This window comes from Sebastes fasciatus, chromosome 8, assembly GCF_043250625.1.
Source record: "Sebastes fasciatus isolate fSebFas1 chromosome 8, fSebFas1.pri, whole genome shotgun sequence".
NCBI classification, from domain to species: Eukaryota; Metazoa; Chordata; class Actinopteri; order Perciformes; family Sebastidae; genus Sebastes; species Sebastes fasciatus.
The window spans coordinates 35276312-35299859 of NC_133802.1; the positions used below are offsets into that span (position 1 = coordinate 35276312).

At 43.1% G+C, this 23548-nt stretch overlaps 1 protein-coding gene and 1 long non-coding RNA gene across 2 annotated transcripts in view; one reads left to right on the forward strand and one right to left on the reverse strand.

The window, feature by feature from the left end:
- Nucleotides 1–23548, reverse strand: part of LOC141773303 (cryptochrome-1-like) — a 37638-nt gene that overhangs the window by 11695 nt on the left and 2395 nt on the right. Inside the window, exons 2-8 of the mRNA XM_074645200.1 lie at nt 21612–21775; nt 5467–5575; nt 4196–4338; nt 3678–3862; nt 3447–3535; nt 2518–2658; nt 783–1094 (exon numbers count right to left, since the gene is read on the reverse strand). Of these exons, the coding sequence (XP_074501301.1) occupies nt 783–1094; nt 2518–2658; nt 3447–3535; nt 3678–3862; nt 4196–4338; nt 5467–5575; nt 21612–21769 (1137 nt within the window). The 5' untranslated portion in view covers nt 21770–21775. The remainder of the gene's footprint in view (nt 1–782; nt 1095–2517; nt 2659–3446; nt 3536–3677; nt 3863–4195; nt 4339–5466; nt 5576–21611; nt 21776–23548) is intronic.
- On the forward strand, nt 21783–22960 carry LOC141773310 (uncharacterized). The gene is made up of 2 exons (XR_012595070.1): nt 21783–22279; nt 22424–22960. It is a non-coding gene; the product is annotated as an uncharacterized LOC141773310 (long non-coding RNA).

Here is a 23548-nt window from a genome sequence, read left to right on the forward strand (position 1 = left end):
TAAGTCAACTAAAGTCAGCGTCCTGTTGCTGGCGCTTGTGCTCGCTCTACATAGACATGAAGGAGCATCGCTCAACACAGTGAGGAGACACACGTCAGCTAAAAGCACAATATCACTCTATATTCCAGCTGCTTGGCAGTAATGTTAGCTGACCAGACCAAGGTCTCTCCATGAATCAATGCTGATCCTAGTGTTGGCTTTTCCCGCCTCAGCCTCCCGACCGCGGCCGGAGGGAACGGGGGAGACGCTGGAGTTTTGGTCGGAGACGATAACGTTTCTCTCTGCGGAGCTCCATCACTTCACAAGACACGGGAAACCTCTGTTGGTCTGGAGGAGCTGCAGCAGTTATTTCTGCACAAACGTCCACTGAACATTCACTAGATATTCTCAGAGCTAAACTAACTCTTCTGCAGTGTGGAGTGAGCAGCATGCACGTGAGAGGTGGAGAGAGAGAGAGAGAAGGAGCGTGGTGAGTGAGTGAAGGCAGGCAGAGGAGCAGAGGAGCAGAGGAGCAGAGACTCCGGCCACACGCGAACGCGCATAGGATCCCGACCCGGTACATTTATACGCTTAAAAAGTTACAAACAGTCCCTTTAATAATCTCAGATAATCATGTAAAATCCGTAAAATTTGGTATTTTTCCCAACCACGGTCCTAATACGGCGTCATAGAAACAGGCTGCTAGCATTCGTTTAGAAACAGGAGCTTTCACTAACATTGAATCACTCCTTATTCCAGATGACGTCTGGTCTGACATCGTCGGTCGTACTGATCTTCCTCACCTTCATCCCTTCCTCCCAGCTGATCCACAGGTCCCCCCTGGTGAGGAAGCAAGCCACCGCGTGCCTGGCCAGGTGATGGATCCAGCCCTCCTGCCTCAGCTGAGTCATGATGGCGTCTATCCAGGGGAACCCGGTCTTGGCCTCGGCCCACTTGGCGAGCGCTTCGGGGTTTTTGTCCCAGGGGATGCGTACGCAGATGGGGTTCCCCTCCATCTTGTCGAAGCGCGGGTTGTTGGTGGCCGTGGTGTAGAAGAACTCCCGCCACAGCAGCTGGCCGTACAGGGAGAGCGGAGGGGAGCTGTTCTTCTTCACCTGGAAGGAGAATAAACAGAACCAGAACAGAGAAGATTATTATATTAGATTATATTAGAAACATCTGGTAGGACTTTGGTTCACCAGCATGCTGGGTGAGCTGCAGTATTTCCTTTAGCAACTAAACATTAATATGTTTTTAGGCTTTAGTCTTTAACCCTCTGGGGGGCCTTCATACTTTTAATAATATCTCTGTAACGGATGTATGTAGCTAGGGATGTCACCAGAACCGATACTTCGGTACCAAGTCGACGCCAGAATTCTAAAAACTGACGGTACTTGTTTTCTACAGTACCGACGGAAACGTACGATGCCTTCAGGGTCCGAAATTATCACCCGCCAAGCACCACATGCAGCCGCTTCTGTCCTCTGCTCTCTGTGTCGGAGTTTAACACACACACACACACACACATACAACAACGCCATGCAACAGCAAATCCAGAGATGAGAATGTAATCACTTCAATCTTTTGTTGCTTATTGCTAAATCTCTGAAAAGCGGTGTTTTGTTTTTTTATTGAACTCTGGACTCTATATTTCCGGTGAATGTTGTCGGGACTTCTTATTTGATTATCTTACACTGAACTCACAAGATCCACTTAGTTTGAACCGATCCAACAGCATCCAATCAGCAGCAGTTAGATCCAGTTACTCTGCTGTTAAAATGACGTTACAGTTGATGAAGAGCTCATACGGCTTGTTTAGGACTCGAGACCTGAGTTGGGACTTGAGTCACAGACTTGAGACTTACTTGTGACTTTTAAAACAATGACTTGATTCCACCTCTGGAAGCCTTTACCCAGTGAAATGTCACAATGTCAGTGAATGTAAACTACTGCAGTCTGAGGATAGATATAGACACATGTACACATTACATGGGATTTATTGTTTCTTTTACCGTGGTATTGAATTTGGTGTCGAGAATCGTGGAAATTCACTGGTATTGGTATGGACTACTAGATTTGTGGTACCGTGACATCCCTCTATGTAGCGATATACTTTATGAACTGTCATGCAGCGCATCGTTACGCCGTTAGAACGAGCCGTCACTTGTTCTGAACGTTCATCCAGGGCTTCGGATCCATCAAGGAAACACTGGGATTTTTTGACACTTTCGAAAAATAATAAAATCCATAATTCAATGTTTTATTGTATTTATTTATCCACAAGAGGGCAGAGTCCTGCGAAATAATGCCGGTTCTATTGTGATAGAAATGTAATTGGAGTCTTTATTTTTCAGCGGAGGCTACAGAGTTGTTTGTTGTAGAAAATGAATGAATTGTTGAAACATTATGAAACAAAAACATTGTGCTTGATTCCAGATGCACAAATATAAAAACACCTGGAAGGTGTGCACGTGATAAAGTCTTCCTCTACTGCCCGTAGGAGCTGATATTAAACCACTGGAGGAGTCGTGAACTGACCTTGCGGTAGAGGTCAGTGAGCTTGAAGTAGAAGAGGCGACAGGAGAGGCAGCCGAAGCGCAGGTACGGGCTGAGGCCCGTCGGGCTGGCCAGCAGCGAGTTGGCGTTCATTCTGGGACGCTCGAAATTAGCCACCCACGCCTGGAAAAACACAGAGACAGAGAGACATAGAGGGGTTCTGAATATAATCATATTATCAGTCTGTAAAAGCTGCAGTGAAATAATGATTCACTTTAGAGTCTCAAATGTTCCACAAACAAAAACTAAACTAAATATATTTCATTGTTTTAGTCCAGGAGTCAGCAACCTTTCAAAATCTGTCTGGAGCCGCAACACATGTGATCATCGTGATGAAGGTAACACAGTTTATAGTCTAAGTATATAGTATATAAGTCTAATGCAGTGAGGGCCAAAGAGACAATGTACTACGGAGTATTAGGGCCACATTGAGGGAAACAACATCTGAGATTTACACAATAAAGTCAGAATATTACGAGGAAAAAAGAAAATAACACGTAAAATTACTACTTTATAATATTATGACTTTATTCTCTAATCTCAGATGTATTTTTTTCCTCAATGTGACCCTAATACTCCGTCGTACCGTCGTACCATAGACCTAAAACGATGATGAATAAAAATGAAAATGTAAACAAAGCACAGTTATTCATTTCCATCTTTATAAATCCACAGGGAGCCGCTGGAGAGGAGCTGAAGAGACGCAGGTTGCAGGTTTAGTACCTCAACGTGGTCTGAATGCCGTTTCTGAGGCTTTAAGAGAGAAATACTATTTAAACTTAATGCTAATACAATGATACCTGTAACAATAAGTCTTATTTTCTGTCATTTAAAACTATCATGAAGATGTTTTCTGAGTATCTGTCAGCCATGCAGGGGCCTAAAACAGGAGTAGTAGTAGTAATACTGACTTTTCTCTCCAGATGGCGCTCTATCCTGGTCAGAGCTTCAGTCTCTCCTCCCGGCCACACGGCAGATGGCAGACCGTCGGTGTCAAAGCCTGAAAAACAGACACCTGGATCAACTTCCTGCTTTATAACAGTGGTGCACTCACAGATAGAAAACTGTCGGATGACACAACAATCCATCAGTGTCTTTACTAGTCTAAGTGCAGGTGTGTGTGTGTCTGTTCGTTTTCTCACCCAGCTCCTCCAGGGACGGGACCCCGTACTTGTCTCCGTGGTCCTCAGAGATGGGGGTGACGCATCGACCCATCAGGCTCTCCGACAGCGTCTCCACGGGCATCTCGGGAGGATCCAGTCGACTGATCAGAGTCTGGAAACGCTTGTAGGTGAGAGGAGGCTGCCCGCCGTTCAGCTCTATGATCCTGGGGAGGGACGGAGACAGGGACGGAGACATGGACGGGTCAAGTTTTAATCTAAAACCATTACTATTCAACTACGTAAAACAAACACTGCCTGTTGTTGAAGAACGATCCCAGTCTCTTCCACACAGTGAGCCACGCAGCTCATTAATTCAACTCGGTATCGGCCGATACCCAAAGCCCCGGTATCGCTGTCGGTATCGTGACTTAAAAAGTCGGATTGGTGCATCTCTACTTTTTTCAAAATAGAAAATAAATATACCTTCAGATAGGATGAGCCATCGTCTGTCTGGCTACTCACTCAAACAACTGTGTGTTTGTGTGTGTTTTCCTCACTTGTCCAGGTCGTAGAGGGTGTGCGATGTCTTGACGTTGACCTCCACTCCCGCCTCCATGGCCAGCTTCTTGATGGCGGCGTCTCGCTCCTTCCCAAAAGGCTCCGAATCATACTCGAAGGTCAGGCGAGAGATCTTCCACTCCTGAGACAGAGAGAGAGAGATATGACTGTCTGATGCCTTCAAATTAAGACTTCTATCACAATATACTGTAGGTCGTTTTATATCGCGATAACGATATATATCACGTCATAGCATGTTTCCTGGTGAGTCAACAATAAACAGTCTACAACCACACCATAAAGCCACTTTCTGTAGACTCCTGTGTGAGTTAAATACTTGACAAATGAAAGAGTATTTTCTTATTTAATTAAGAACTTTAGGGAGAAATGAACACAACAGTTTCAAGTGAAATTATAGAGAAAAATAAATAAATATTTCCATATAAATACCAACGAGTTTGTTAATCACAATGAAGTGAGTGGTAATGTAAAGAATAGAATAGAATATATCTTTATTGTGATTGTACAAGTACAACGAAATTTAAATGCAAACCTTAAAACGTGCAAAAAACATAAACAATAACGTTCCTCTAAAACTATAAAGAAATAAATAATAATAAAAAGACACATACCACACACAAGACAGTCACATTCTGCAGGTATTGCACGACTCATATCATTACTGCACAGTGAATATTTACAAGATGCTCAAGTGTTTGCTGTGTTTAGTGCAGTTCTGGCTCTGGCATAAAAACTGTTCTTTAATCTGTTAGTCCGTGATTTCAATGTCCTGAACCGTCTGCCTGAGGGCGGCAGTTCAAAGAGAGAATGTCCGGCGTGAGATGACTCCTGACAATATTCTCTGCTTCCCTGAAACAGCGGGAACTGTACAGATCTTCCAGGGAGGGGAGAGGCCAGCCGATAATCTTGTGTGATGTAAAAACAGAACCGCAATCCTCAAATTTAGATATTCCCTCAAATAATATTTCACATCAGATTTTTGAGTTCAATTTAGACGGGTTAATTGTGTATAACGATATCTTGACATCTGTTTTCATCACGATACGATTCCATTGAAAGGCAATAAATCATCATATCGAGTTATCGCCCAGCCCGACTTCAAACGCTGGTTTATCTCACCGACTGTCCGAGACTCAACGATATTCAATTTGCATTTATATAAAAACAGCAAAAAGCTGCACATCCTCACGTCTGAGGAGCTGGAAGCAGATGGAGATAAATGACTGTTTAAATGAGAATAAATGCTGACCTTAAAGAGCCGCGGGAACACGTTGGCCGGTTGGCCCCTGATGACAAAAAGGCGAGAGTTGAGTTTCCGAAGGTTGGCGTCCAGATCCTCCAAACACTGGAGGAGAAACCTGAAGAGGGAAGACAAAAAAGAGGACGACGACACATTTATTACTGATCTTCCTCAGAGCTAATGGGACAAAATGAAAGAGCTACTCATAACTAGGGATGCACCGATACCAGTACCAGTATCGGGTCCGATACTGTGCTCATGTACTCGCACTCGTAAAACGGCTCCGATACCACTCACGCTCCACCTCCACGACGGTGCAGGCGAGACGGGCCGGTGGTGCGCCCCACCCCGCGGGGCCCTCACTTTCATTGCACCACGGGGTCTTGCACCCTCTGACTCACGTGTGCGTTAGACTCTTTGGTCCGTGTTTCAAGACGGGTCGGGTGAGTTGCTGACATCGCCGCAGACCCGGCGCCTTAACGTGGGCTTTATGACGGGTACGACCACCCAGACAGACAGCTTTAATGGATCCACATACACCAGGTGAAAAAAGAAAATAATAAACCTCCCCCGTGTGTCTCCTTCACTGAATGAATCATTTGATGCGTCATCTATGATGACTCCAACTTGTTTAGGTGTACTGTGCACATTTCCATTAGTGCAAACCCTGTTTGTCCTTCTGACGCACACAAGTGACGACTACTGACTACTGAGAACATTCACAATCAGCTGGTGATTCATACATCCAAAAATAAAGAAAATACAAACTAATGCATCAGATGTTGTCCCCTCCCGAATCCTTTCTGAATGAAACAAACCCTTAAAAGCTCTAATTACCATACGGAGTATGAAAATATAATAGTCTAATCTAAACGGTGGGGGGGGGTTAAAGAGAGTTTCGGTGTTTCTGTCTCTGAAGGTCGGTCGTGACGCACACTTCTGTCTGTTCTCCAAACGGACCAATCACAGCTTCCGGTAAAGCAATTTTTGAGTAGTTGCTGACGCCGACAGATGATGCCGACGGCGGACCCCGACCTCTCAATCTGACCATGCAGCACCTGTGTGTCATTATATTTTGAGTGGTTGTTAGTATTTCGATCAGAGCGTCACAAAACTGGTTCAGTACTGCTTTGCTTTGACCACTTAGAGGGACTGTCAGAAATGTCTTGTTAACAGCTTCACCTGTGTCCGTTAAGTCAACTAAAGTCAGCGTCCTGTTGCTGGCGCTTGTGCTCGCTCTACATAGACATGAAGGAGCATCGCTCAACACAGTGAGGAGACACACGTCAGCTAAAAGCACAATATCACTCTATATCTCAGCTGCTTGGCAGTAATGTTAGCTGACCAGACCAAAGTCTCTCCATGAATCAATGCTGATCCTAGTGTTGGCTTTTCCCGCCTCAGCCTCCCGACCGCGGCCGGAGGGAACGGGGGAGACGATAACGTTTCTCTCTGCGGAGCCCCGTCACTTCACAAGACACGGGAAACCTCTGTTGGTCTGGAGGAGCTGCAGCAGTTATTTCTGCACAAACGTCCACTGAACATTCACTAGATATTCTCAGAGCTAAACTAACTCTTCTGCAGTGTGGAGTGAGCAGCATGCACGTGAGAGGTGGAGCGAGAGAGAGAGAGAAGGAGCGCGGTGTGTGAGTGAAGGCAGGCAGAGGAGCAGAGGAGCAGAGTACAGCAGAGACTCCGGTCCTGGAGACCAAAGCTACGGTCTCCCCCGTGTCCTCCGACCGCGGCCAACACTGTTTAACAGCTTCACTAGATACAACCAAGAGGTTTTAGTGCTTCACTGGAGTTTCTGTTGGAGTCTGAGTCTGAACAGCGGAGACACACGAGAGACCACGAGACACCGACCAGCAATGATTTATACTGGAAGAAGTTACAAACAGTCCCTTTAAATTCACTTTTTTTGTTGTGATTCCGCCGTGGGTCGGTGCGGCCCGCACAGCTGAGGCAGCGAGGCAGCACCAGCAGAGCGGACCTCTTCATCTCCGTCCGCTCCCCAGCGGCAATCTACCGCTACTAGTCCACGGATAAAAGATTGCATATGGTGTCGTTCTCTCGGACGGATACAAAAATAAAAATGAAAACTGCTAAAAATGTGTCGCGAAATATACTCAGGTGGGTGTTAATATCTGTGGGCAGCCCGCCCAAGTGAAGTATAAAATAATATCTGTGAGAAACGCGTTCTTATGTTTCTAATTGCTTTCACATAAACATTTAACTTCTGTATTTCTGTAGGGCTGTGTAAGTACCGAACCATTCGTCTCATTAAGTAGGTCGATGTACAGCAGCAGTTATTATTATTATTATACTGAAGAGGTCTTTATCTCTTTTGAACATCGGAATCCGCCCGATCAACGAGTCCTTACAACCCAAAACTAAAAAAAACAAATCATATCATCAAATGACTCGTGGGTGTTTTCAGACCTTCTCTTTCACCGTCTAGGTGATCCTTCACTAACAATCACACAGAGCTGAGTGTTGGTAGGAGATGGGTCTTGAACCTTGATCTCTGAGGTCTGTACTACGAAGCCAGTTCATCATACCCAGGATATCTTCTCCTTATCTGGCTTCACTAACCCGAACAACCGAGATCACGCTAAGCGGTCCTACGGCGCTGGTTATCAACTCGGTAAATCAACCCAGGGTTTCTCAGTCTGGCTGTGAGCGCGTTCACATGAACGGTCTTGATGTTTTCACATCAATATAAAATAGATATTAGAGAGAATTATGACCTGTTTAACTTCATAACAACTTACCAAGAGTTTTTTTTTAATCAAAGCAAATATTTAAATAATCATTTGAATTGTGTTTTTATGCAAATAACCATTATAGATGACGATAACAAAGTACAGTCCGTCCCCCAGAAGCTACGGTGTAATTCAAACCCTATAATTTATCATGCATATACTGTTTTCTATGTAAAATATATCAAACATTGAATGACATCTGATCTAAAATGTTATTCCTTCATTTAGCTCAGAGATTTCAAAAGTGTCAGGCAAAAAAAATATATTTTTCTGCCACAGAGGCAGGAAGTGAAAAAAGTTCATTATCAGACCTTCCCTCCCCCGTCCTTCATGGCCGATACCCAAAGCCCCGGTATCACTATCGGTATCGGGACCGGAAAAGTCATAAGGTGATGTAAGGAGGAAGGGCGGCGTCCTGACCTTCCACATATTACATCCAAATTTCCCACAGATACTGCCAAACTGTGTGCGGGTAATAGCATGACTGTGTGTGTGTGTGTACTTGACCTGGGTAAATTTCAACGGTTCCAACGGATTCAAACAAAGTGAAATCACAACAGCTTTCATCGTTGATTCATCCTCAGGTGTACAGAGGGATCAAATATAATCCCTCAAGGATCATGGTGCAACAACAACCGTGACGCAAAACTGGAGCCGAGAGAAGCGTAGAGTTTTTAAGTGCAAATTCAAATACCAGGAGTTAAGAAAAACAAGTCAAAGAAAGCATTGATCAAAGCGTTAACTTTGAACGCCCTAAATTAAACACGTTGGTTTTTTCCGGAGCTGATGATGGGCGTAGCAACGGAGTGAGCCATCTCGCTTCCTGCTCATCTCTGCTGCACGTGCACAGTACCGATCGGGCACTCGCGGGAAAAATGGTGGTGAGCAAAGACAAAAGTTTGAGAGCTGAAGGTGCAAGCGGGCATTTCTTTCAATTCTCCTGGAAACAGGAGTTTAGTAGAGTGTCATTAGAGGACGTGGGCAAAACTCCATATTCGTTTATTTAAAGATTAAAAATGACAATTAACTTTGGTCTTTGTTGTTATTTGAAAAACGATAAAAAATAAAACAACCTGTATCGGGGCATTAACATTAACGTTGAACTCTGAGTGTCCAAAAATATCAGTTATTGCAGGTTTGAGTATAGCTATAATGCAGAACTTACAGACTTATAATTGAGTCAATAAGATAATTCAACATTTTGTTCTTCCACCACTGTTACAATACTACAACTTTAAAATAGAAACTTAAAATTAGAGCTGTGAGCAGCAATGAACGGGTCCTCACACCTTCCCGCGCGTCGGGGGGTACTGGCGGGACGCAGACTGACGCGGCCAGGCGCGATGAAACTCGAACTCTGATGAGCGCAATGACGCCTGCCACAAGACTCTACGACAAACGGTTCATGAGTTATGAAAGGGGGCGTGGCTAACATCTTGGGGCGGGGCTATGAGTCTATTTTTGCATGTTAATGTCCTCAGGACTGGACCATCATCATGCCTGAGGACTTTGGGGCAGATCGGACTATGTACAGCTGAGTTACAACAACTTCCTGTTTCACGGCAAATGGCTCAAAATGGCCGCCACGCCACGGTCAGGTCGTTAAGTGAAAACTCACCATTTGAATAACTTTCCATCCTGAAGGTCTTAAGATGGTTCTGACCAAATTTCAAGTCGATCTGATTAAATCTGTAGGAGGAGTTCGTTAAAGTACACGGCCTATAAAACGCCAAACATGGCAGAAAATCGGACATTAAATTAAAAATGGCTGACTTCCTGTTGAGTTTCGGGCATACCTCCAAGAGGCTTTTTTGTGCGTCTCCACATGTTACATCTGTCTGACAAATTTCATACATGTAGGTGAAACCGGAGCAAGGGGCTCAATTTTTCCAACTTTCTAAGTGTGCCAAGTTTAACAACTTTTTGAGCATGTTAAGGTCCTCAGAAAGACGATTCATTTTAAGAAAAAGAAGAAACACTTCAGTTTCAACAGGGGCTTCGCTGGCCAGACGTTGTCGGTGCTCGGGCCCTAAAAATTAAAACATCACACGAAGCGTGAGAGCTGATATTAGAACTCAAGGCTGCTATTAACAAACTAAAAATCACTGTGTGGTATCTCTTATTTATTTCCATAGCTGTAACACCTCTGCTTCCACAAGCTGCACGGCTGTTCGGCCTGTCAACAGCCGCCCCATCTAGACTGTGTCGTCTGACCCGCGCGGTCCCGATCATTAGCAGATTGTGGCGGGATCGCGGGACAAAGCAGACAGCCAGGCGGCCACGCGATGTTCTGCTCAGTTTGGTTTCCTCCCGTCTGACCCCGTTAGCCTGATCATTAAACCGGAGGAGGGCTCGCTCAGGCTCAAAGCTCCATTTGCTCCCAATCCGCACACAGACGGACAGAGCTGGGCGCCAAGGTCGCACGCACACACACACACACACACACACACACACACACACACACACACACACACACACACACACACACACACACACACACACACACACACACACAAACGCACGCACACACACACACACACACACACACACACACACACACACACACACACACACACACAAACACACACACACACACACACACACACACACACGAGGCACGTGCCTGCTTATCCATGAGCTAGTCACAGTTATGAAGCCTTATGAAGGCGTCCAAGACGGACCCGTCTGGGTGGGTCTTTTTGTAGACCAGCTCACACAATATCTCATTCTATGCACTACTTACTCAATATGTGTATCACGGACCAAGCCAGAACTCTTGGTGTAGTCATGGACTCTGAGCTGAGCTTTAACAGCCACATTAAGACAATTACAAAGACAGCCTTCTATCACCTGAAGAATAGAGCAAGAATTAAAGGACTGATGTCTCAGCAATATTTGGAAAAACAAGTCCATGCATTTATCTTCAGCCGACTTTACTGTAACGGCGTCTTTACTGTCGATCAGACGGCTGCAGCTGATTCAGAACGCTGCTGCTGGAGTCACACTCTTCTGTGTTAGATTCTATCCTAGCTTCTATTTTCAGCTTGTTTTCATTTTCTAATCATTTACGTTTTAATGTTTTTATGACTGTTTTAATTACGTCTTAATGTTCTTTTGCACTTTGTCCCAATGTTCTTGAATGTTGATGTAAAGCACTTTGAATTGTTGCTGAAATGTGCTCTACAGATAAAGCTGCCTTGCCTCACCATCATTCAACATCTTTCCTTAGTATCTATCTTTTTGGGATATATTGAGCAGTAATTTACGTCGTCACTTCCTGAGAGTCTCCTCCCCGGTTGGAGATGTGTAACCATTTGGGGTGAAAAAAAAAAAAAAAAGATTCACCTGTGTATTGCGATTAGTTTTTTTCCGATTTTGAAATAGATTTTTTTAATGCCAGAATCGATATATTTATTTCATTTGAGTATATAGAAGGAAGTTACCGCTTTTATTGTTGTTGTGTTAAAAAAGTGAACAAAAATCACAACAAATCGTAATATCCAATCGCAATACTTGAAAATCGCAATACATATCGAATCGGCACCAAAGTATGGTGATAGTATCGAATCAGGAGATCGGTGAATCGTCGGCAATTTATAATAAAAAGGGGCAGCTTGAAAAGTCAAAGACGTCAAAGAGTGGGAAAGCAAAAAAAATAAATAAATAAAACTTGCTAGACTTCCTGTCGGGACGTCTGAGGCGTCCCAGACGCGCCGTCGGTTGTCTTGTACTATGACACGCTACACCAGATAAAACCATCGATTGTCGCACACGACACTCATTTATCGTTCCGAGTCGACACCCTACGACGGCCGTGTCGGGCGTTAATTGGGCCGATATCGTGTCTAAACCGCGCTTTAGAGAACAACTCACCCTATTTTCTGCAAAATTGTAACATCTGTTGTGAAAAAGAAAGAAAGAAACACTGAAATCTGGCTCCACGGCTTAAATACTTCTGCTTTTTGAGTCAGGTAACAACCATACCTGTCGATGATCATTTCAGTGGGTTCATGCATGAGTGAGATCAGATTCGTGGTTAAACCGCCAGCATTTTTAACAAAGACAACTTTCAGCCATCCGACACGGAACTGACAGTTGGTGTCACAGAGTCAAGCTGTTTATCTGAAAATGACATTCAACACCGTGGAAACCACCAGCAGGTTTTGCTTTGCGTCACACATCAGTGTCATCATCAGTTAGTCCAGACATGCATCGTATCGGTTTATCACATTTCTCTGGCTGCCCTCCTTCTATCTCCTATTTTATCTAGTTTTTAAAATAATATCATTCTGGGTGACATATTATCATCTGTCCTATGTGTGTGTGCACCGCAGGGAACAAGCACGTATGCCCACATGCATTCATCACATGTGTGTGTGTGTGTGTGTCTGTGCACATGAGCACGAGACCATGTCTGTGTTAAGGATGCAACGATCTATTCAATTCTATTCTATATACACTCACCGGCCACTTTATTAGGCACACCTGTTCAATTGCTTGTTAACACAAATAGCTAATCATCCAATCACATGGTAGCAACTCAATGCATTACGTCATCTAGACGTGGTGAAGACGACTTGCTGAAGTTCAAACCGAGCATCAGAATGGGGAAGAAAGGGGATTTAAGTGACTTTGAACATGGCATGGTTGTTGGTGCCAGACGGGCTGGTCTGAGTATTAAACTGCTGATCTACTGGGATTTTCACGCACAACCATCTCTAGGGTTTACAGAGAATGGTCCCAACAAGAGAACAGATCCAGTGAGCGGGGGTTGTGTGGACGGAAATGCCTCGTTGATGTCAGAGGTCAGAGGAGAATGGGCAGAGTGGTTGGAGATGATAGAAAGGCAACAGGAACTCACATAACCACTCGTTACAACCGAGGTATGCAGAATACCATCTCTGAACGCACAACACGTCCAACCTTGAAGCAGATGAAGACCACCCGGTACTAGCAAGGTGTACCTAATAAAGTGGCCGGTGAGTGTATATATATTATTTTATTTATTATTTTTTTAAATGGATCTATTTTAAAGTATGCAGATGACTCTGTGATTGTCAGTCTTCTTCAGGGCAATGAGAGCAGCCACGGCTCTGTAGATTCAAGATTCAAGATTCAAGATGTTTATTGTCACGCCGGTTGTACAGGTACAAACGTGTGAAATACTTTTCGCTAGGAAGCTCCATTAAATAATAAATTATATTACATTTACATTACAATTATAAAAGGAAATACTTTATACAAGGGCATATTAAGAACATATGTATTAACAAGCTGATGACTAGCTGATGACTTTGTCAAATGGTGTGAGGAATCATATCTGCAACTAAACATATCTAAAACCAAAGATATGGTCATTGATTTTAGAAGACACGCCTGTAAACCTGAAGTCACAACCATTAAGGGTCAAACTGTCGAACATGTGCAGTCATATAAATACCTCGGGACTATCATTGACACCACACTGAACTTTGAGGCACATTGTGAAGCCGTATGCAAGAAGGGGCAGCAACGCCTGTTCTGCTTCCACATCGGGAAAACCATGATGACGCTATTCTATCCTGCTTTTATTGAGTCTGTTCTATCCTTTTCACTAGTGTCATGGTTTGGTACTCTGCCTCTGAAGGACAGAAATAGGCTGAGTCAGATTATTAAATGGTCCAGTCGGGTGATTGGTGAGTCACAGCTGAGCTTAGAGTCCCTGTGTACCAGACAGTTACAGCGGATAGCCAGCTACATCTCACACCATGACTCTCATCCTCCGTCTGGGGAGTTCCAGCTCCTCCCATCTGGTCGGAGGTTTCGGGTCCCGAGGTGCAGAACAAAGCGCTACAGGAACAGCTTTGTTCCAGCTGCAAATGTTCATTTAAATAAGTCCTAGCAGCTTTTGCACATATTTATGGAAAGTTTATCCCTTTTCTCATTTATGTGTTTTTTCTGTCCTGATATTTCAGTGGTTTCTTTTCTTCATATTGTTCTTGTGGTCTTCTCTTTGCTGAGTCCTGATCCCAGTAAGCCTTTGAGTACTCTTTGTCATGTTTTTGGTGTATCTGTCTCTTGTCTGTGCTCTACCTTATTGTCAATACGGATGTCATCCTCTATTTTTGCTGCAAAACAAATCTACCTACGGGTACAAATAAAGTCACCTGAACCTGAACCTGATATTATATACATTATATACTGGAATTCTAATTCCTGTTAGATTTGAAGATTTGTTACCAAGTTGCTGATGTACAATTTATTACTTTAATAATAAATACAAATTCTGTTATTTTTTAGGATTTTTTTACCAAGTTACTGGTGTAAGATTTATTATTTTTTAAATAAATAAAATTAAAAAAAATGATTTATTTGTTACATTTTGTTTTACAAAGTGAGGAAAGTAATGTTTAAGTCCAGCCTGATGTTGCCTGTTATTGTTGTTGCACATAACAGAATGATCTCAGTCACTTCCACACAGTGAGACATACAGCTCATTAGTCAAACACTGGTATCGGATCGGTACTCGGTATCGGCACTTAAAAAATCGGATCGGTGCATCTCTGCACGTGTGAGCAACAGTGTGTACTTCCACTTTTATGAGTCTCTGATTGTCCTTCTGTGTGTTGCTGGTTAACCACTTCCTCTTGGTGTTCCTGGCTGCCTGCCTGTGTGTGTGTGTGTGTGTGTGTGTGTGTGTGTGTGTGTGTGTGTGTGCGTGTGCGTGCGTGTGTGTGTGTGCGTGCGTGTGTGCGTGTGCTGCCTGGTCACACATCAGTCCTTATATAACTGTAACTGCTCTGGCCTACATCTGGTAGAAAACACACACTCAGCACAGACTGCTGCACCACAACACCGTCCCTCAGCCGAGGAACCTCATTTTCTAGCCGTGCGCTCGTGACTGCTCCTCAAAAGTGCCCCCCCCCTCCCCATCATGTTTGGGATGAGACATGGACCAAACTAAAAAAATAAATTAAATGTTTTCCCAAAGATAGTTTCAGATAGTTCTTAGTAGAGCCGGGACGATTCACCATCTCCCGATTCTATACATCATGACACCGGGATGCCCATTCCATATGAATTGCGTTTGCAATACTTATTATTATACGTATATTGCATAGAATATTAAGATTCTACAAGTATTGTGATTTGATATTACCATTTATTGTTACCTTTTTTACCTCTAGACCATGAAGGGAAAAGTTGAATCATCCACTTCTAGGGACTTTGACTTTGTAAAATCTCTAAATGAATCCAGTAAAATGTTTGATTTTCAGCATGTATGTAGTCAGAGACGTCCTGCAGTCAAATAGATCAGGATCATTATTAGTATAGACAAGTATTATGATTCAATAACAAAGTATTACATTACATTACACTCACATTAACAAAGTATTAACTATCTAAATAATGTTTATAGATGGTTTACAAACCAGTTATTAGCCATTAACAATGTGTTACAAATATCTGTCTATGTAACGTTTATAAATGTTTTACAAATAATATCTTATTCATTAACAAATACTTTTATTTATATATATATATATATATATATATATATATATATATATAAATAATGCTATTATAACTGTTAAAATAACAAATGATAGCATTACTAACAATTAGTAAACATTATAAATTATCATTTCTTTGTTTGTAAACTTTAAAATAACTATTAACTAAGTTTAATTAACTATAAATGTACCATCTATGAATGCTGGTTATGATAAAGTGTGTCTGACACGTGTCACCCTCAGATCCTGCATCTCTCAGCAGATAAACATGATTTGATGACGGATTGTTTTGTTTCCCAGCCGACGCGGCGCTGTGTGGTGTTTCTATCGCCGCCTGCATCGATAACGGGCCGACGGCAGAAAGCCTCCCTCTAAGTAGGTCACCGTCACATAACCACTCACAAGTTTCACGCGCTGACACGCTGACCTACATATATCACACAGACGATTCTCTAATTGTTTCCCCTAGATGGAAAAACAATTGATCACCTTCACTTGTATTGGCTTGTGCTGTTGCTGTCTTTCCCTAGCACTGCTCTGTTCAACATCACTACGGTGGAGGGAACACAGAGTACTGCTTAATCTGTTCTCTGCTCACTAAAGCTACACACTGAGCATATTTAATAAAATGCATTTACAACTAGGTAGAAACCTTTTGTTTTGATACGGGTGCTGTCCTGGTGTCAGTCCCCTGGGATCAGATAACTACATCTATAGATGTTAAGTGAACTTCGGTCAGAGAACCGACTGACAACACAGCCTGAATCTATGGATAAAGGATGTAAACACACTGTCCCCTACTAGGCATCTTATATCTTCTTCTATAAGGCCTGATAAGTTCATAGACAATAAGCTAAAACAAAGAGACACAACACCAACGCAAGATGAAAAACCAGTTTCAGTTTATCAATAAGATCAGACCTTGTTTCTCAGTCACGTAATCAGAACCTACATTTTGGAGAGATCTTTCAGCATCCGGCTACACAACACGGCCTGACCTTGTTTAATCATATCTGACCTTTAAAACGTAGGAAATGGACCAAGCAGGCGGTAAATGAGCAAACAAGTATTTAGAGCACGACTCAATAGATTCACATTATTTACTCATCTGAGTCTCTGTGGAGGTAGAAGGAAGTTACCGCTTTTATTGTGGTAGTCTGAGTAACGTAACGTCATATCCGTTCCGTATCCGTCAACCAAAACAAACCTCAGAGAGTCTAAAACGTTGGAGGGTCGTCGTGGATACGACCTGCACCCTCACATGTTAAATCCAGCGTGGTAAACACTACACATCCAGTAAAGGATGGAAACACTTTGGGTTTCACACATTGACAGGAAAAGCAGAGCTAGACAGAGCAGAGCTAAAGCTGCATGCTAACTCTGTCACGGACAGGAAACGTTATGGTGTGAAGGTAACGTTATGGTATGGAGGTAACGTTATGGTATGGAGGTAATGTTATGGTATGGAGGTAACGTTATGGTATGGAGGTAACGTTATGGTATGGAGGTAACGTTATGGTATGGCGGTAACGTTATGGTATGGTGGTAACGTTATGGTATGGAGGTAACGTTATGGTATGGAGGTAACGTTATGGTATGGCGGTAACGTTATGGTATGGCGGTAACGTTATGGTATGGTGGTAACGTTATGGTATGGAGGTAACGTTATGGTATGGAGGTAACGTTATGGTATGGAGGTAACGTTATGGTATGGAGGTAACGTTATGGTATGGAGGTAACGTTATGGTATGGTGGTAACGTTATGGTATGGAGGTAACGTTATGGTATGGAGGTAACGTTATGGTATGGAGGTAACGTTATGGTATGGAGGTAACGTTATGGTATGGAGGTAACGTTATGGTATGGAGGTAACGTTATGGTATGGAGGTAACGTTATGGTATGGAGGTAACGTTATGGTATGGAGGTAACGTTATGGTATGGAGGTAACGTTATGGTATGGTGGTAACGTTATGGTATGGAGGTAACGTTATGGTATGGAGGTAACGTTATGGTATGGTGGTAACGTTATGGTATGGTGGTAACGTTATGGTATGGTGGTAACGTTATGGTATGGAGGTAACGTTATGGTATGGAGGTAACGTTATGGTATGGTGGTAATGTTATGGTATGGTGGTAACGTTATGGTATGAAGGTAACGTTATGGTATGGCGGTAACGTTATGGTATGGAGGTAACGTTATGGTATGGAGGTAACGTTATGGTATGGAGGTAACGTTATGGTATGAAGGTAACGTTATGGTATGGTGGTAACGTTATGGTATGGTGGTAACGTTATGGTATGGAGGTAACGTTATGGTATGGAGGTAACGTTATGGTATGGAGGTAACGTTATGGTATGGTGGTAACGTTATGGTATGGAGGTAACGTTATGGTATGGAGGTAACGTTATGGTATGGCGGTAACGTTATGGTATGGAGGTAACGTTATGGTATGGCGGTAACGTTATGGTATGGAGGTAACATTATGGTATGGAGGTAACGTTATGGTATGGCGGTAACGTGGCGGTGGAGCCGGCCGTCGCTCTCGTCTCCGTGGTCAAATGGGCCGACGCTACGACTGTAGAGCACCCAGATACTGACATTTGTGTTCTCTGCATTGAAACGGCCCCGATGGAGCTGACCATGGATGGATAAAGAGAACGGAGCTGACGGGAGAGCTAGAGACCACCTTGGAGAAGTTAGAGGAAGTAGACATGTGGGACTACGTCCGCTTTTCAAAATAAGGCGTTAACAAAGGGAACTGTAGATACTAAATACATCTATGGAAATCAGATTGATGGATTATATTCACCAGAAGTATAAAACATTACATGTCCCTTATAAATTAAAAAGAAAATCCCACTAATCTGTGAGGGAAATGTCTTTATTCTTTGATTTTTGGGTTGCTGGATAATAAATGTAATCATAATTCCTGCCAATGATCCTGATCTATTTGACTTCAGGACATCTCTGACTACATACATGCTGACAATCAAACATTTTTACTGGATTCATTTAGAGATTTTACAAAGTAAAAGTCCCTAGAAGTGGATGATTTATCTTTTTCCCTTCATGGTCTAGAGGTAAACAAAATAACAACAATCACTATAAATCGTAATATTGAATCTCAATACTTGTGGAGTTGCAATACTTCAAAATCAAATCGGCACCAAAGTATCGTGATAGCATCGGATCAGCCCTACTAGCTGTCCATTCACAAAACGGGACGGTGCGATGAGCTTTTTTAATCCCAGCACAACAGACCTACGAGTTTAAGGTAAAAATAACACTCCTGATTGGATGATGGTCTGCCGTACACAGGCCTGCAGGTGTCGGGGCAGCTGGACAGGCTTTAGTGTCCCTGTCTGAGCCTGTGCTGGCTGTATGGGTCTCTGGGGGGGGTCGTTGTACGTCCCTGCCCAGATAAGTGGGGCTCATTCAGCTACTTCCTGTCCCCCCTTCAACTGAAAAAGTCAAACACAAGATGCCCACTTATACCTCTAAGATGAGACTCGAGAGCTTTACCAACATGAACGACACACATTCAGCCCCGACTAAATGCCATCTTTCGCAGCATGATGAATGTGAATCATGCCGTTTGTCCTTCCAAAGAGCTCCTGAATCACTTCACACTGCCTCGAGAAAGTTTAACCACCTCCGGGTTCCACCTGGTTCCACCTGGTTTCACCTGGTTTCACCTGGCTCCACCTGGGAGTCCATTAGAAACTCATCTTCATTAAACACAAACTGTATTCTAAATGCCAGTCAAGCCTACAAAAAGAGAGAGATGTGTTTAAAATGCCGACTAGATATTAGGGATGCTCATTTTGAAAAATGTTCTTAACCGATAACCGACAAGATTTGTGCCTCTCACACAGCAGTGTGCCAGCTGCAGGAGCACAGCAGATATTCGTTGACGGGAGTCTCCAGTTCAGCGTCCGGGAGCGTTAACTTAGCAGCTACGATGCTGCGTGTAGTGTCGCGGACATGCAGCCACTTTCCCAGTAAAAGTCTCCAGTCTTGCAGTCATCAATACACATGGTGAAACGTCGGTAATCATCACTATGGAAGTGAACTATTTTCAAACTTTCAAATTTTTTTTGTCCACTTGAGGGCAGCGCAAACAGGCTGTGAAGTCAGAGATGTCCTGAAGTCAAATAGATCAGGATCATTGTCAGGAATTATTGATTACATTTATTATCCAGCAACCCAGAAATCAAAGCATAAAAACATTTCCCTCACAGATTAGTGGGATTTTCTTTTTAATTAATAAGGGACATGTAATGTTTTATACTTCTGGTGAATATAATCCATCAGTCTGATTTCCATAGATGTATTTAGTATCTACAGTTCCCTTTGTTAACACCTTATTTTGAAAAGCGGACATAGTCCCACGTGTCTACTTCCTGTAACTTCTCCAAGGTGGTCTCTAGCTCTCCCGTCAGCTCCGTTCTCTTTATCCATCCATGATCAGTTCCATCGGGGCCGTTTCAATGCAGAGAACACAAATGTCAGTATCTGGGTGCTCTACAGTCGTAGCGTCGGCCCGTTTGACCACAGAGACGAGAGCGACGGCCGGCTCCACCGCCACGTTACCGCCATACCATAACGTTACCTCCATACCATAACGTTACCTCCGTACCATAACGTTACCTCCATACCATAACGTTACCTCCATACCATAACGTTACCTCCATACCATAACGTTACCTCCATACCATAACGTTACCTCCATACCATAACGTTACCTCCATACCATAACGTTACCTCCATACCATAACGTTACCGCCATACCATAACGTTACCTCCATACCATAACGTTACCTCCATACCATAACGTTACCTCCATACCATAACGTTACCTCCATACCATAACGTTACCTCCATACCATAACGTTACCTCCATACCATAACGTTACCTCCATACCATAACGTTACCTCCATACCATAACGTTACCTCCATACCATAACGTTACCACCATACCATAACGTTACCTCCATACCATAACGTTACCGCCATACCATAACGTTACCTCCATACCATAACGTTACCTCCATACCATAACGTTACCTCCATACCATAACGTTACCTCCATACCATAACGTTACCACCATACCATAACGTTACCGCCATACCATAACGTTACCGCCATACCATAACGTTACCTCCATACCATAACGTTTCCTGTCCGTGACAGAGTTAGCATGCAGCTTTAGCTCTGCTCTGTGTAGCTCTGCTTTTCCTGTCAATGTGTGAAACCCAAAGTGTTTCCATCCTTTACTGGATGTGTAGTGTTTACCACGCTGGATTTAACATGTGAGGGTGCAGGTCGTATCCACGACGACCCTCCAACGTTTTAGACTCTCTGAGGTTTGTTTTGGTTGACGGATACGGAACGGATATGACGTTACGTTACTCAGACTACCACAATAAAAGCGGTTACTTCCTTCTACCTCCACATAGACTCAGATGAAGCAGATAGATCCATTCTATTGAAGAAAGATAGATGTAATCATTTCCAAAATTCATAAAATGTGTTAATCTAACAAAAATATTCTGCTTCAATTCATATTTTGTTGGCGTTAAGCCTTTCAAAAACAACATTTTCATTGCGGTCAAAAAACTGCTCTCCTGCTTGAAGCATTCAAAGGGAGGAACGCGTGATGATTATATTCATTAAAGAAAGTTGATTTAATAAAAAATACTCATTTAATCCGATGAATCCGTTTATTCAAAATGAGGATTTTGTTCGAAACTTTTTTTCTTTTTAGGGCGATGACTTCGTAGACGATGATGACAGACATTAGAAGCTTCATTCGTAAACTTCAATAGAAGCTTTGAATGTAAGAGATGACATTCAGTACAGCCTTAAACATCTTATGTAATAGCGTCCTCTTACCTCCACCTGTTGACGCCGACGTTGGACGAGCCGGCGAACCACGGGTCCAGGAAGTAAACACAGCGCACTGTGCCTGCTCCTCTGACCGCCTGCAGTAGCGCCGGGTTGTCATGGAGACGGAGGCCTTTCCGAAACCAGTGGATGGAATTTGGGGCCATTTTATTCTGAGAAGAAGAAGAAGAAGAATCACGTAAGAGCTGATTGAAGCGAACAGTGAAGCTTCTCTTAATGGAGCTGGATGAAGACGACAGCTCTGCATGTACAGAACGGAACGGAACGGAACGGAACGGAACAGAACGGAACGAGGCGATGCCGTCGTCTTTAACAGTTCGCTCGGTACACAACTCAATGTCTCTCCGAGGCAGCGGGAGAGATAACGGCAGCATCCAAGTTACAGTTTCCAACGGTGTGGGATGTGCCAGGAATAGAACAAAGTGAACTCCATCACATCTCTGTGGCCAAAGACTTTTTATGCGTTCTACTGTAGGCCAGACATTTTGAGACGTTTGGAGCTTTGTTAAACCCTTATTTTGAAAAGCGGACGTAGTCCCACGTGTCTACTTCCTGTAACTTCTCCAAGGTGGTCTCTAGCTCTCCCGTCAGCTCCGTTCTCTTTATCCATCCATGGTCAGCTCCATCGGGGCCGTTTCAATGCAGAGAACAGACATGTCAGTATCTGGGTGCTCTACAGTCGTAGCGTCGGCCCATTTGACCACGGAGATGAAATCTCACACTATGCACTACATACTCAATATGTGAACTATCGTTCAACATACTTCTGTGTGTATAAACAGTAGTATTTATCTTTTCAGACACACTGAACAGTAACTGACGTCGTCACTTCCTGAGAGCCTCCTTGCCGGTTGGAGACGTGTAACCATGGTAACCGGTGCCAACGTCATGTGACCGAAACGACAGTTTGTGAGACTCAAAGTCTGAATTAATTTAAAATATATATATTACAACTTGCTAAGAGAAATGTTATACTTCCAGTTAAATCAAAGCGTTATTGATGTTTCAGAGCCGTCCGTCAATGTCCGTTAGGAACGTTGTCGTCACTACCGCATTGCATTGTGGGATATAAGTGCTGTTAATGATATGCTATTGAAAGCATCGTAAACAGCTAATAAGTGGACGTTGAGATTATTTTTCAAATACATGAAATTGACAGTTTCTATCCAGGCAAATGAATTATTTGGATGATTTCATAACTGCACCGTTCCATCAACTAGAAATGTGTTAACTTAACTTTTGATCTGCAGAGGAATTAGAAATAAGATGTTTATCTGCACAGAATGTCCCAACTGTTCCACCAGCAAGACATTCGTTGGAGTTTTAGTCACTGTTTTTTTTGCATCGTCATCGAAATTATGCCTAGTTAGACTTTGTAAAATCAAAACACTTTCCTGAAGTGAAGTGGCTGCAGGGCGTCTGTAACTAATGACATGTTGTTGTGTTTACCGTCCATGAACCTGACTTACAATAGCTCATCACATTCTCTGCCACATTGCAGATGTTTGTGATGGCTGAAATCTGTCGGTTTCTCTGCCGTCGCTGTGACGCAATAAAACATTTGTGATCAGTGTTGAGAATACTCGTCTTGTCTGCAATTCACAAAGAAGCAACTCTAATTCACAGAAAGAAAAAACCCTCCACACTAACAGTACTTATATAACTGAGGACGTGGGATGGAAAATGGACAGGTGGGAGGACAGGACATCAGCTGAGTGGGTGGAAATGGGATTTGATGAACTGGCTTCAGCCTTGAAAGTATTGCATTATAATAGGACGATGGAAAAAGTATTGCCAATCTATAATTAACCCTTTGAGACCCGCCGACTGTCTTTACTGTCTTTCAGAGGCTCTAGTAGGTTCAGTTCTGGAGTGAAGGAGGTGAAATAACGCTCCAAAGTTGGGCTAAATTTTAGCGAGGAAAA